The sequence below is a fragment of the Hemicordylus capensis genome, chromosome 13 (genome assembly GCF_027244095.1).
Source record: "Hemicordylus capensis ecotype Gifberg chromosome 13, rHemCap1.1.pri, whole genome shotgun sequence".
Lineage (NCBI taxonomy): Eukaryota > Metazoa > Chordata > Lepidosauria > Squamata > Cordylidae > Hemicordylus > Hemicordylus capensis.
Genome location: NC_069669.1, coordinates 8,796,707 through 8,811,352, shown reverse-complemented (window position 1 = coordinate 8,811,352; position 14,646 = coordinate 8,796,707). Strand labels below are relative to the sequence as shown.

The 14,646-nt window shown below is 48.3% G+C and overlaps 1 protein-coding gene across 1 annotated transcript in view; it reads right to left on the bottom strand.

Moving 5' to 3' along the window:
- Positions 1 to 14,646, bottom strand: part of ABCA3 (ATP binding cassette subfamily A member 3) — an 83,583-nt gene that overhangs the window by 13,700 nt on the left and 55,237 nt on the right. Inside the window, exons 16-26 of the mRNA XM_053276354.1 lie at positions 13,794 to 13,944; positions 12,507 to 12,605; positions 11,235 to 11,427; positions 10,480 to 10,792; positions 7,529 to 7,802; positions 7,052 to 7,256; positions 5,732 to 5,951; positions 3,652 to 3,810; positions 2,047 to 2,219; positions 1,309 to 1,443; positions 376 to 570 (exon numbers count right to left, since the gene is read on the bottom strand). Of these exons, the coding sequence (XP_053132329.1) occupies positions 376 to 570; positions 1,309 to 1,443; positions 2,047 to 2,219; positions 3,652 to 3,810; positions 5,732 to 5,951; positions 7,052 to 7,256; positions 7,529 to 7,802; positions 10,480 to 10,792; positions 11,235 to 11,427; positions 12,507 to 12,605; positions 13,794 to 13,944 (2,117 nt within the window). The remainder of the gene's footprint in view (positions 1 to 375; positions 571 to 1,308; positions 1,444 to 2,046; positions 2,220 to 3,651; positions 3,811 to 5,731; positions 5,952 to 7,051; positions 7,257 to 7,528; positions 7,803 to 10,479; positions 10,793 to 11,234; positions 11,428 to 12,506; positions 12,606 to 13,793; positions 13,945 to 14,646) is intronic.

The window sequence follows — 14,646 nt, the reverse complement described above, 5'->3', positions numbered from 1 at the left end:
AGGATGATTTTTATTAGTGATGCCTCACGGACCAGTAACCAACGCCTCGCAGACCGGCACTGGTCCACGGACCGGCGGTTGAGAAACACTGGTCTAAATCCTTCAGTTTAACCCACATTAAAAAAAAAAAAAAAGACAGGCTAGTAAGTATATTTGCCATGCTAGGTAACATTCAGAAAATAGGAGGGGGTGCAGCAAGATTTCCAGGGGAGGGTCTTGAGTGCTCTTTGAACTCCTACGACTAAAGCAGAATCAACTACGCAAAGGGAATCTGCTCTATTTGCATACTGTAATCAGACTAGTTACAGATCTGTGATTTTTTAAATTTTTAATTTTAAGCACAGAATACTCGCGGCTTTGCCCCCACTGGGTTACCTTTTTTATATTGGCCAGAATGCTGTGTCCATCCACGTAGGCATCTCCGGACGTAATGCTCTCATCCCCGGTCAGCATCTTGAAGGTGGTGGTTTTGCCGGCCCCGTTGAAGCCGAGCAGGCCGAAGCACTCGCCCTTGTTGACCGCCAGGGAGATTCTGTCCACAGCCAGGCACGAGTCCCGGCTACTGTACACCTGGAAGAACAAAGGTTGTGACGGGTCTTGTGGTTCTGTTTCTCCGGAAGCAGCTGTGACAATTCTGCTCCTGGGGATTGGAGTGCTGGCTTAAGGCTTTGGGGACACAGGGTTGTCCTTAGAGATCCCTGACAGGGTGCAGGGCATGGGGAAAATCAGCCAGTGTAGGGGCCCAGTTCGTTTTGATGGTTAGAAGAGTAGGGCCCGGGCAGTTGCCCTGCTTGCCCCGTCCTAAGGACAGCCCTATTGGGGAGCCCTCAGGAAGAAATCTCTGCAACTACCCTTCTCTATAAGGAAGGACTGAGAGGAGAGCTGGTCTTGTGGTAGCAAGCATGACTTGTCCCCCTAGTTAAGCAGGGTCCGCCCTGGCTGCATTTGAATGGGAGACTAGAAGTGTGAGCACTGTCAGATATTCCCCCTCAGGGGACAGAGCTGCTCTGGGAAGAGCAGAAGGTTCCAAGTTCCCTCCCTGGCAGCATCTCCAAGGTAGGGCTGAGAGAGATTCCTGCCTGCAACCTTGGAGAAGCCGCTGCCAGTCTGTGTAGACAACACTGAGCTAGATGGACCAATGGTCTGACTCAGCATAAGGCAGCTTCCTATGTTCCTATGAGTTTGGGGCGGCATATGAGTATGCTAAATAAATACAAATAAATGAATAAACAAGTTGACTATGAGCCAGCAGTATGATGCAGCAGCTGAAAAAGCTAATGCAGTCTTGAGTCTGAGACTTGCATTCACCTTGGTAAGCTCTTTGATGACCAGAGGACTGTTCAGTGATGAAAGCGATGATGTGGGCGACTCCAGGACCTTCTTCCTCTCGTCAGCAACATCGCGGTCTTCTGGCAGCACAGGGACACTGTTCAGAAGCATCACCTGTGGAAGGAAGAAGCACTAGTAAGAAAAAGGAGCAGCCGGCAGCAACGTTTAGCTCTGCCAAAGCTGCACAAGTTGAATGGAGCAATAGAAACCCATTTGTTTAAATTGTAGGGATGAAAAATGCACAGTACAACTTCGAGCAAGTTTACTCAGGATTAAGCCCCATTGAGCCCAAGGGGACTTATTCCCTAACAAGTGTGCAGGCTAGCTGATTAATTAGATTAAGTGGTTAAAAAGCCCTTTTGGACTAGGCCAGGGGTTCTCAACCTTGGGTCCCCAGATGCTGTTGGACTACAACGCCCATCACCCCCATCCACAATGGCCATCTTGGATGAGGATGATGGGAGTGAGATGATGCCTTTCAGCATCTTCTTTTATCGCTGCTGCCCCATATAGGTATTTCCCATAGTCTGGGAAACATACCAGCGGGGATTCGAACTCAGCAACCTCTGGCTTGATAATCAAGTCATTTCCCATAATCCCTAGCTGAATGGTTTTTGGGCCAGGGATTATGGGATTTGACATTAACCACATCTGAGAATCGCTGATACCGGGAACACAGGTCCCTACATCCAGGCAGGTCCCTCGGCATCAACGCACCCATTTCCGTCTCCGCTGCAAGTCACAGATGAGGGTCTTCACTCGCCACAGAAGGTTGGTCTCGATGAGGAAGAGGAGGAAGAGGAAGCAGAGGCCCTGCACAGCCATGGCGGTCAAGTACTTGCCGATTCCGGGGCTTTCCCAGGCAAAGTAATTGGTTTGGTAGCTAATATCTGGACGGTGGGAGGTAAAAGAGAGACAGACAACTTTAATCATTATCAAAGCCATCATAATAAAAGTTGCAGCTTTGTAAGCCTAACTTTCCTCACAGAGTTGTTGTGGGGATAAACATAAGCATGTACTGAGCTCTGAGCTCCTTGGAGGAAGAGCAGGATATAAATGTTAAAACAAATACAGCTCCACTGTTCGCATGGGGTGCAGCAATTTTTGCCAATCCCCCCCCTTCCCCCAAAGGTGCTCCTTGGGACTTATAAGTCAGTCCCTGAGGGCTGCATGACCCTTACGTAATCCCCTCTATAAAAGGTAAAGTGTGCCATTGAGTCGGTGTCGACTCCTGACGACCACAGAGGCCTCGAGTTGGTGTTGACTCCTGGTGCCCACAGAGCCCTGTGGTTGTCTTTGGTAGAATACAGGAGGGGTTGACCATTGCCTCCTCCCGCACAGTGTGAGATGATGTTTTCAGCATCTTCCTCTATCGCGGCTGCCTGATATATATCGCTGCTAGTACCAGCAGGGATTCGAACTGGCAACCTTCTGCTTGCTATTCAAGCGTTTCCCCGCTGCGCCACTTAAGACTATTAATGCAAGAGCTAAAAGGGGACCATATTGAAAGAAAGCCATATGCCCATCCAGCCATGAAACTCACTGGGTGACTCTGGGCCCATCACTCATCATTTAGCCTAAACTACCTCACAGGGTTGTTGTGAGGATAAACACAACCATGTGCATTGCCTCTGGGCTCCTTGGAAGAAGAGCGGGATAGGAATGTAAATGCTAAAAATATATATATCACAGGCCATAGAGGATGTGGGTCTTGTGTGAGTCGCTAATCTTACCTCTGATTAAGGACATACCAAGGCAGAGAAGATGACGTATACATGTCATTTCTCTTGTAAGACCATCGTGCCAATGTTGCTTATAACGTGACTAAGTTCTGTTTAATAGCAATGAATATACAGCAACCCCTAATATAGTGGGATACTTTACTATGTGGCTCTATATTGGTAAAACTATGTTGTTGCTATATTGTTTCATGGGTATGACACTATGTTCCTTTCTTCATACTTCTGTACTGGTCAAAGACTGTAATATAGTTTATCTATCAATCAATCAATCAAACAATCTTTCTATTAAGATATGATCCATGCCCAATACATTTTACATTGCTCAAAATTAGAAGCAATGCACTACAGCCACTGAGTTTGTATCTATCTGTCTATTTATCTCTATTTCAGAAAAGGAAAAAGCAGGCAAAGAGACAGCACCGTGATCTCAGGGCACAGATAGTTCTGATCGCAGGTGAGGGCTCAGAAAGGGTGAAAATGACAGAGGGTTGTTGCAGTCCTGTGCTGATGGCGTGGCTTTCTTTCTCCATGATGACACGGAGTCACAGAAGTCAAGACAAGGATGATATCAGAGACTCACTGAATACTTTGCAGATGACCACCGCCTCGAAAGAGGACGTGCAGAACTGAATGAACTCGTAGTTCTGGTAGAATTCACTGATGCTTTGCCCCAAACAGAAGTTCGGCAGGATGAGGAAGATTTTATCCAGCAGTCTTGCGAGATCCATCATCCCAAGCGCTGAAAGATAAACATGGGGAGATCAGAGAGGGAGCCGTGCATGCCCAGCTGGACGAGATGCGTGCAATTCCAAGGATAACGGAATCAAGCACGTCAGCACTTTTTCAATGACTGTAGCCCTAAACAAATTTTCCAGTTGATACTATATATACCTGCTAGCAAAAGAACATCTCCAACTATAAGGCCATATTTTTACAAACCCGTACAGTATATGCATATTATATATAGCACCCGAAATGCGCAAAATGTCAGTAATGGAATCAGAATTCTTAGTCATCATTTCTGATTCCGTTACTGACATGTTTTGCATATATAATATTTAAGAGTTATTTTTTAAAATGGAATTATAGTAGGAGATTAACAGAGGAGGGAGTCATATACCAAGTCAGATCCTTGGTCCATCTAGCTCAGTATTGTCTACACAGACTGGCAGCGGCTTCTCCAAGGTTGCAGGCAGGAATCTCTCTCAGCCCCTATCTTGGAGAAGCCAGAGAAGGAACTTGGAGCCTAGGTGCTCTTCCCAGAGCGGCTCCATCCCCGAAGGGGAATATCTTACAGTGCTCACACTTCTAGTCTCTCTTTCATATGCAACCAGGGTGGACCCTGCTTAGCTAAGTGGACAAGTCATGCTTGCTACCACCAGACTAGCTCTCCTCTCCTAAGGTATGTCTTGGAAAGTCCTCAGCGTGAAACCCTGCAGTGCTGCGACCATATTGTGCTTTAATGGCTTTATACAATGGTGTCTGATATGGGCAAATTGCGGGAGTGGTGGTAGTAAGTGATCCTCAGCTGAAGCTCATTCCCATTCTTCTTGCCCTGTTCCAGATCTCTTGCTCTCCCTTGCTGTGCCCGACCACGGAGTTAACCCCTTGGGCTGGGTTGGGAAACTGGACAAATGACCAGCCCACATGCAAAGGGTTAATGCCACAGTTCAGCACCGCGAGGGAGAATGAGGCAGCCAGGAAGGGGCGTGATGGTGATGGTGATGATGATGATGATGATGATGACTACAACCATCCTGAAGACGTACCTATTTTCCCAGGCCTTTAACTGATACCAAATTTTTAAATTTTAATGTGTTTAATCTTAATCTACTATGATTTTTATCTTTTTATGAATTTTAAATTTTTTATATTTTATATTATGTTTTGATTCTGTACGCCGCCTAGAGATTTCGATATTGGATGGTATATTAATTAATTTAACTAACTAACTAACTAACCAACTATGTTAGTCACCCCATAACAAATTGTTCTCTGGGCGGCTCACAACAGAAGATTAAAACATACAATGAAAACACAAAACACATTAAATCGTAACAGACCAAAAAAGGTGAAAAAACCAAAAAACAAAATACAATACAAAGCAGCTTAAAAACTCATTTAAAAATTAGTTCAAAATCAGATCAAATCTGAAAGTCAGAATTTAAGAGGCCTGGGTGAGCAAAACGGCCTGAATGAACCTTACCTGAGCTGACACGAATGATCTGTTATCTCTGAGTGTAGCAAAGTTTTGTTTTAAAGCAGGAAAGGTTGGGCAAAAGATACGTTGATTGGAATGTTTGTGATTGTATTTTGTGTTGTTGTTATACTTTAACTGTTTGATTAATAGTAAGTATTATTTAGTCTTCCTTCCTTCCTTCTGGTCTGTAATCGAAATAAAGCTTCATTTGTTTTTTTTAAAAACCCTCACCCGAGGTTGATCTATGGCCTGCTGTCCCCATCCCTCGGACCTGCTCATACTGGCCACCTCTGGTTTTATAGCACTGTTATCCACTTTGTGTGCATTCACCGAATGAAAGGATAGAAATGTTTTGAATAAACAAATGCACATTAAACCGGCTCCATCAATGTGAATGGAGTCGCAGCTGGCCGTGAAGTTAGTTGCCGTTCAGTAGACAGGATGGTTTCCGGCCCCTTACCTGGGACGCTCATAATCGTGACTGCCAGGAAAGTGGCTGTGCCTGAGAAGATGTTGAAAATGGTGAGACGAGTGTAGGCTGTGGCTGCCACAGAAAATAAGAAGCTGAGCAGGTACATGAGGGGGATGATGGCCCAGCCGTAGAGGAGGAAAATCTGCATCACATCGACAAGATGGTTGTCCTGAGTGAAAGCTTTCACGTCGAAGGCCTGGAATACTACCTGGAGAGTCAACCAACAGAAACGGCATTACGACTCTGGGTGACTCTTTTATCACGTGCCCTTATGAAACTCTACGGTGCGGCCACATCTGGAACACCGTGTAGAGTTCTGGTCACCACATCTCAAAACAGACACTGTAGAACTGGGGAAGGTGCAGAAGAGGGCAACCAAGATGATCAGGGGCCTGGAGCACCTTCCTCATGAGGCAAGGCTACAACATCTGGGGCTTCTGAGTTCCGAAAAGAGGTGATCGAGGGGAGCCATGGTAGAGGTTTATAGAGTTATGCATGGTGTGGAGAGAGTGGATAGGGCATGGGTTCTCAAAGTTGGGTCCCCAGACGTGGCTGGATGACATCTCCCATCGTTCCCAGGCACAATGGGCAAAGGCCGAACCACAAAGGTCCCTGTGCTTGGCGGGGGGATAATGGGAGCTGTAGTCCTCTGAAGAAGCAAGACAGGAAAAGTATCTTTTCAACTTTGGTGCTGGAGAAGACTTTTGAGGAGACCATGGACAGCCAGGAAAACAAACAAATGGATCACAGAACAAATCAATCCAGAATTTTCTCTAGAGGCACAAATGACCAGGCTCAAACTATCATACTTCGAACACATTATGCGAAGACCCAGCTCCCCTGAGAAGTCCAAAAGGCTGGGGGAAATTGAAGGAAAGAGAAGAGGACAGCCAGCAGGAAGGTGGATGGACTTGATTACGACAGCAATGAATGCACGACCGAGAGACCTTAAAGGCCAAGTTGAAGACAGATCATCCTGGAGAAAATCAATCTATGTGGTCGCTAAGAGTCGACACTGACTTGATGGCACTCAATCAATCAATCAATCAATCAATCAATCAATCAATCAATCAATAGTCCAGCCACATTTGGGACCCAACTTTGAGAACATCCGGAACAGGGGGAGGTTCTTCTCCCCCTCTCACAACACTAGAAGCAGGAAGTCATACTTTTTCAGGATGGACCCGATTTGCCTTGCCTCGCTCTGCTGGAACCTTCCACCAGTGCATCTCATGGACGCTTGCTTCTTTGGCAAAGGCTTCAATGACCCCACAGCCGGGCATGAAGTGTTGGGCTAAACAGACTTACCAGCATGAGCACGCAGGGGGTGAGGAAGTTGATGAGGTCCCACAGGAGAGCCGAGAGCCAGAAATTGACGACGTAAACTCCGCTGACGAACTGCACGTGCTTGGCCTTGATCGCCCGCTCGCTGACCAAGAGGAGGGCAAAGGTGCTGGACAAGGAGGCCATCCCGTAGAGCAGGTTGATGGCGATGGCAAAGCCTGTCTGGCCTCTAGCAGGGCATGAAAGGCAGAAGGGGTTAGAAGGAAAAGGTGCTCTTTCACTTTTAGACCGGGGGTTCTCAAATTTGGGTCCCCGGGGGCCCTTGGGACTGGTTGGTTGAGCAATGGTTGGTTCTCGGCGTGCCCCAAACAGCTAATACAGGTGATCTTTTGGGGGGTGGGAGGCAGGCCTGATCATTGTTACTGGGCTAACAACTGGTGCAGATTGTTTGCAAAAATGCATTAAAAATTAAAATGCATTAAAAGACAGCAGGGTACTCACTCCATGAGCTGGTCCTTTGCCGTCTCGGTCACGTTTCGGGGCTGAGGGTAATTCGAAACGGTGATGGAGGCGTTTGGGCCAACCAGGAGTTTCAGCAGGGCATTGTCTGCTAGCATCAGCGCAGCTGCAGAGGCGTGGTATGCCTGGTTGTTGAAGAGAGCTCTGACCAGTACCTGGCCCTCAGTTTCTTTGAAGGAAGCTGCAGCGATGTAGTGTTCGTTAAAGGAGCCGCCCTCTTCTGCCGCGCAAGAAATCAGGTACTCTTGAAGATCACCTGTAAGGAACAACATCCGTTTCATCAACACCAGAGGTTTCTAAGTGAGGGCGCACAGGAAAACCGCTCTCTGGTCCCAAAGCCTTTAGCAGAAACTGCTAGAGACATTTAGGAGGGAAAGATTTTCTCTTTAGATTTCAACTCTTTCTCTCCTAAATAATGGTAGCAATGTCTGCCAAGGTATATATATATGTATCTATTATATATTTCAAAGAATTTGTTTGTTTATTGACATAAAGGGAGCCAGCACAGAGTAGTGGTTAGAGTGTCGGACTAGGACCAGGAAGACCCGAGTTCGAATCCCCATTCAGCCATGAAACCCACTGGGTGACTCTGGGCCAGTCATGTAGCTCTCAGCCTAACCTACGTCTCAGGGTTGTTGTGAGGATAAAAACAACCATGTACTCTCAGCTCCCTGGAGGAAGAGGAGGATATAAGTGTATCAATCAATCAATCAATCAATCAATCATCAACAGTCATACTTCCTGATGACCTTAAGGTAACGTAGTGCCATTGAGTCGGTGTCGACTTCTGGTGACCACAAAGCCATGTGGTTTTCTTTGGAGGAGTTTACCTTTGCCATCTCCCACGCAGCATGAGATGATGCCTTTCAGCATCTTTCCTATATCGCTGCTGCCCCATATAGGTGTTTTGCATAGTCTGGGAAACATACCAGCGGAGATTCGAACCGGCAACCTCTTGCTCCCTAGGCAGGTGACTTCCCTGCTGCGCCATTAAGTGGCTCCTGATGACCTACAGATACCATTTTTTGCATACACAATCCTGCCCCTCATGCTCAGGGAAATGTATATTTTTTAAAAAAATCTTTCGTAATTTTTTTGAAGAAATTCTGAATATAATACTTCTGAACTGATTGCAGATGCCAAATTTTGCATGAACAGTCCTGCCACTTAAATTGGCTGTATGCACTACCTTTTACTCCAGAATAAGTTTGGGCACATGTTTTTTTTAAAAAAGATTGTGTATTTTTTAAATATAATTTTCATTTTCATTTCATTTATTTACGGTCAACGACCAAATAAGCTTTTTAGTATAAATTCTGAATTAATCACCATATTTTAGCTGTTACATAGGAACATAGGAAGCTGCCATATACTGAGTCAGACCATTGGTCTATCTAGCTCAGGATTGTCTTCACAGACTGGCAACGGCTTCTCAGAGGCGTAACGGGGGGAAACGGCGCCCAGGGCAAGCTCTGCCCCTGAAATTGCACCCCCTGCCCCCCCACATACCTGCGCCCTGGCCGGACTCCGCGGCGGTGGCGGGTGGTGGCGGGCAGCGGCGGAGGCGGGCCGCAGCGGATCGTGTGCCCCATGGCTTGTGGCGCACAGTGGCGGCGTGGGAGTGACCGAGTGAGCACGGCGGCGGATCGCGTGGTGGTGGCGGGCGGCGGCCTGTGCAGTTGGGAAGCGACGGCAGGCCTTGGCATCGCTCTGTGCACGCGGCGATCCGCCGCCCTGCCCGCCGCCACCACGCTCACGCCCGCCACCGCCGCGCTCACTCCCGCCACTGCCCGCCACCGCCGCGCTCACTCAGTCACTCCCACGCCGCCACTGCGCCACAAGCCATGGGGCACACGATCCGCCGCTGCCTGCCGCACGATCCAGGGGGGATTGGGGGGGCCGTGGCACTTTTTGGCGCCCCCCAAGTGACCCAACAAAGTGGCGCCTAGGGCATGTGCCCTGCCTGCCCCCCCTACCATTACGCCCCTGCGGCTTCTCCAAGGTTGCAGGCAGAAATCTCTCTCAGCCCTGTCTTGGAGATGCTGCCAGGGAGGGAACTTGGAACCTAGATGCTCTTCCCAGAGCGGCTCCATCCCCTGAGGGGAATATCTTACAGCGCTCACACTTCTAGTCTCCCTTTCTTATGCAACCTGGGTGGACCCTGCTTAGCTTAAGGGGACAAGTCATGCTTGCTACCACAAGACCAGCTCTCCTCTCCTGTTACTAGATGGGTTGGGTGCAAAGCATCTGTGCCTCTGCCAGCCCGCTTCACCCCCCACCCACCAGCCTGCGGTTTCTGGCTGGTTGGCAAGCCGGCTAGAAAGCCTCGCCAACCGCGAATTCGCCAACCGCAAGGTTTTCCTGGAATGGAATGGTTGGCGAGGGATAACTGTACATAAAAAATAGTCTGTGTATCCCACGAGCTAGATAAATGCTATTTAGCTGCACAACCTCGACTCTCCAGATGTTGTTGGGACTACAGCTCCCATCATCTCAAGCCACAGGGGCCAATAAGTCAGGGATGATGGGAGTTGTAGTCCATGCTTCCCAATAGAATCCAACATAAAAATACATCAACTTATCTATTTACTTAAAATATTATTCAAAATGATATATGTAGAATATATATCTTGAATCAATATGAAAACCTTAATACACTGAATCCAACAAATGGTATATTTAATCTGGGTAAAGGTAAGACTGTATAAAAATCCTTAAAAACAAATACAAATCCCACAGAGTCTTCCAGATGATCATATTAAAGAGCCCAAATTAATCATGTTGATGTCCAACAACAGCGGGAGGCAGGCCGAATCACTGCAGCCCTGGCTTACGGGATACGGGATTTTGAGTCCAGCTTCTGCTTGAAGGGCTGGCGGCTACAAAGCATGTCCTCGTCTGCTCAGAAACCCCACCCCACCTCCGCCACTTACCAACCACCTCCAGGGACCCTTGGCGCTGAGCCTCAACTGCATCCTTATACTGCGCCGCCAGTCTCTGGGCCAAACTGGACCCCTGGGACCCCTGGGAGACCGAAAAGGGCACTGTGGTCGTGCCATAGGGATTTAAGGTCAGCTTCAGCAGAGGAGAGTCCCCTGGCCCCGGGAAGGTCTTGGCCACGATCAGAGCGAAGACGGTGAAAATCAGAGGCACAAGGAACTGCGCGGCCACCATCTTCCAGTTACGCCAGCTGTAGACCGCCCTCTTCACGAACATGGCGTAGAACTGCTGGCAACAGAGGTAAAACTGGGAACGAAGAAAATATGGCGGGAGAGGGGGGGAAGAGGGGTCAGACTAGGTAAGGTGGATTTCCCTTGGACCAAATCTATAAATTTGCAGGCAGCCGTGATTTTTCTACTGTCTATCATATCAAAGTAAAGTAAAGTTGCGCTGTCGAATCGGTGCCGACTCCTGACACCCACAGAGCCCTGTGGTTGTCTTTGGTAGAATACAGGAGGGGTTGACCATTGCCTCCTCCCGCGCAGTCTGAGATGATGCCTTTCAGCACCTTCCTATATCGCCGCTGCCCGATAGAGGTGTTTCCCATAGTCTGGGGAACATACCAGCAGCGGGGATCCGAACCGGCAACCTCTTGCTCCCTAGGCAAGTTATTTCCCCGCTGCGCCCAAGTGGTATAGAAATATTCATGGCCGTCTCCTGGTTAGCATGTCAGCACACTGACACTTACTCCGGTGTTCAGCTTAATGTTGGAGCAGTCCTCAGTGATCAACGCCCCACTGTCGTCCGTCATGTCTGTCATCCCGCTCAGGCTGCTGGAGTCGTCCATGGCCCAGTCGTTGGATCGCCGCTCGTGCTGGTACTGCAACGCCGGCAGTTGGATCGCTTGGATATCCATGCTGGAATCGACCAGCTTGCCAACCCTGCAAGAAACGCAGACAAAATCCATGCAGCTACGTAGCATCCTCACACGGGCCGATTCAGACATCACGCGGCACCACGGTTCATCCATTTTATTTATGTACTTAAAACGTTTCCATCCGGCCCAGTGTTCCTTCTAACAGGGCTTCCCAGATGCTGTTGACTACAACTCCCAGAATCCCCAGCCAAAGGCCACTGCAGCTGGGGATGCTGGGAATTGTAGTCAACAACATCTGGGAAGCCCTGTTAGAGGGAACGGTGATCCTGCCCCCTCCAGTACACAGTTGCTTGAGGCGGCTTACAATAAAAACAGCAAGCACAATAGATAACAATAAAAAATACATGCAGACAGAGGAACGTAAAAGTCCCAGCCCTACCTAGAAATGCTTCCAGGGAGTGAACCTGGGACCTTCTGCATGCAAAGTAGATGCTTTTCCACTGAGCTACGGCCCCTTCCCCAACTAAGTTAGGAACATAGGAAGCTGCCTTTTACCGAGTCTGACCCTTGGTCCATCTAACTCAGTATTGTCTACACAGAATGGCAGCAGCTTCTCCAAGGTTGCAGGCAGGAGTCTTTCCCAGCCCTACCTGGAGATGCTGCCAGGGATTGAACCTGGGACCTTCTGCATAGAACAGACGTTCTTCCACTGAGCTATGGCGCCATCCCCTCAGGGGAATACTTTACAGAGCTCACATGTGGTCACCCATCCAAATAAGAACCAAGCTGGGCCCTGCTTAGAAAAGGGGGCAATTCATGCTCACTGTCAAAATTGGAAAACCGATTAAAATGCTGTTCAGAAGAGGAGGGTTTTCAAGCTCGGTTCAAAACTCACCAGGGAGGGAGACTGGCAAATCTCTGGAAGGACATTCCAAAGTTGGTGGGGGCATCACTGAAAAGGCCCTGTCTGATTTTCAAGGTTCCTCTGCTCTTTATTCAGGTCCCTGAACAAGTATCCAAAGATCCCTTATTTTCTGAAACTGGGGCACCCTTTTCCTCATAAGTCACATGGAAATTCCCCCGTCTCTGTGGCATCCACCTTCCTCCTGGTTCTCCCAATGGCCAAATCCCAGAAGGGCGTACCTGAGGAAAACTTCCTCCATGGTGGTGACCGAGGCTCCGTAACTAGCAATACCCAGCTCTTCCCGCCGTAACTCCAGCTCTGTGAACAGAGCCTCAAACCTGGAAAAGGAGGAAGTTGAGAGAACTTGGAAACAAGGAAGACACTAGCATATGAGGTATGTCCCTAGGCTTCTTATAGTCTACCCTGGAGCAATGGTGGCGCTAACATTTTAAGGGTAGTGTGGTTTCTGCCATCAGAACACACCCACAAATTTTGATTCCAGGGCAAGCTCTGGAAAAAGAGTTTTCAGCAGTTCTGGTTGATCAAACTGGCTTTTAAGTACCTATTGGCTAACATCCATGCCATCCAACATCTCCCATCTCATCTAACATCTTTTGATCTCAAGAAAGAACTACTACTTCTTCTTTGGTAAAGGATGATCACACATCTGCGGACGAATCTCTTTAAAACTCTATGCACATGGGTACACAGAAGTAATGTGTGAAACTGTTCTTAGCTCTCATTCAAGCCATCTGTCCTTACGGCAGGGGATCCCAATTGGATCATGCTGGACTATAACTCTGTTCACCGTCAACCACACACTGACTGAAGGCTGAATGATATTGGGTCTCCAGATGTTGTCGCTCAACATCTGGGGACCTAAGATTGGGAGCCTCCCCCCGCCCTAGGTCAACTGGATTTAGCCTTTAAATACCTGAAGAGAGGGAAAGGCCTTGTTCAAATTAAAGCATCACATTCAGCTGGGTCCTGAATGTGCCAACACCAGAGAGAATCCTAGTGCTGCGGTTTTAATGATGGATGCCGCACACACCCATGAAAGTTTGACAGGCACAGACATAAGCAGTGTTCCCTCTAACAGGGATTCCCAGACGTTGTTGACTAAAGGTAAAGGTGTGCCGTCAAATCGGTGTCGACTCCTGGCAACCACAGAGCCCTGTGGTTTTCTTTGGTAGAATACAGGAGAGGTTTACCATTGCCTCTTCCCACACAGAATAAAATGATGCCTTTCAGCATCTTCCTATATTGCTGCTGCCCAATATAGGTGTTTTGCGTAGTCTGGGAAACATACCAGCGGGGATTCGAACTGGCAACCTCTGGCTTGCTAGTCAAGTCATTTCCCTGCTGTGCCATTCGGTGGCTCTACAACTCCCATAATCCCCAAACAAAAACCATCGCAGCTGGGGATTCTGGGAGTTGTAGTCAACAACATCTGGGAATCCCTGTTAGAGGGAACACTGGATGCAACCAGTTTGTGCATCTTCCGTGGATGCAGAGGGCGGCATTACCTGTGCGTGCTCTCCTTGGGTAGGATGAAGGAGAGCTCTGCTCCAGCGTTGCTTTCCAGGGTGGCTTTGGGCACATAGTGATAGATGAGTCGGGAGATTTCCCCAAGGTTACAGCAAGGCTCCTTCACCATCACCATATGGTACCCAGCACCTGGAAGGGGGCAGAGAGGGAACGAGAGTATCGTTCATGATACTGCATTTTCTGTATGACGATCCAGTGGGAGTGCAATAAAGCAGAGGGGAAAGGAGGGGTCATGTCACACACACACTGAGAGGTTATTTTTGTTTGCCCAAAGAGTGTCGTAAGATGTTCTCTCTCTCTCTCTCTCTCTCTCTCTCTCTCTCTCTCCCCCCAAATGGGACTGGGCATTTGGTCGCATCACGCCGATGCTTCGTCCGCTGCACTGGCTCCCAGTCCATTTCCAGGCCAAGGCTGGTCTTAACTTTTAAAGCCCTAAAGGGCTGGGGACTAGCTTACTGAAAGAGCACCCTGCCCAGACTTTAAGATCTTCTTCGGAGGCCCTGTTTCAAGTGCCCTGGCTAGATTCAGTGAGGTGGCTGGCTGCTAGGGAGAGGGCCTTTTTTTGGGGGGGGGTGGCACCCCATCCGTGGAACAGCCTCCCCAGTGAGGCTCGCCTGGCACCGTCACTTTGTTCTTTTAAATGCCAAGTGAAGACCTTTCTGTTCACCCAGGTTTTTTTAAAAACATGTTTTTTAAAAATGTATTTTATTGTATCTTTTTATTATAATGTGCTTTTAATTACATGACTTATTCCCCGTGTGTGTGTGTGTGTGTGAGCTGCCCAGAGAAAAATTGTGATGGGATGGCCAATAAATAAAGTCATCATCATTA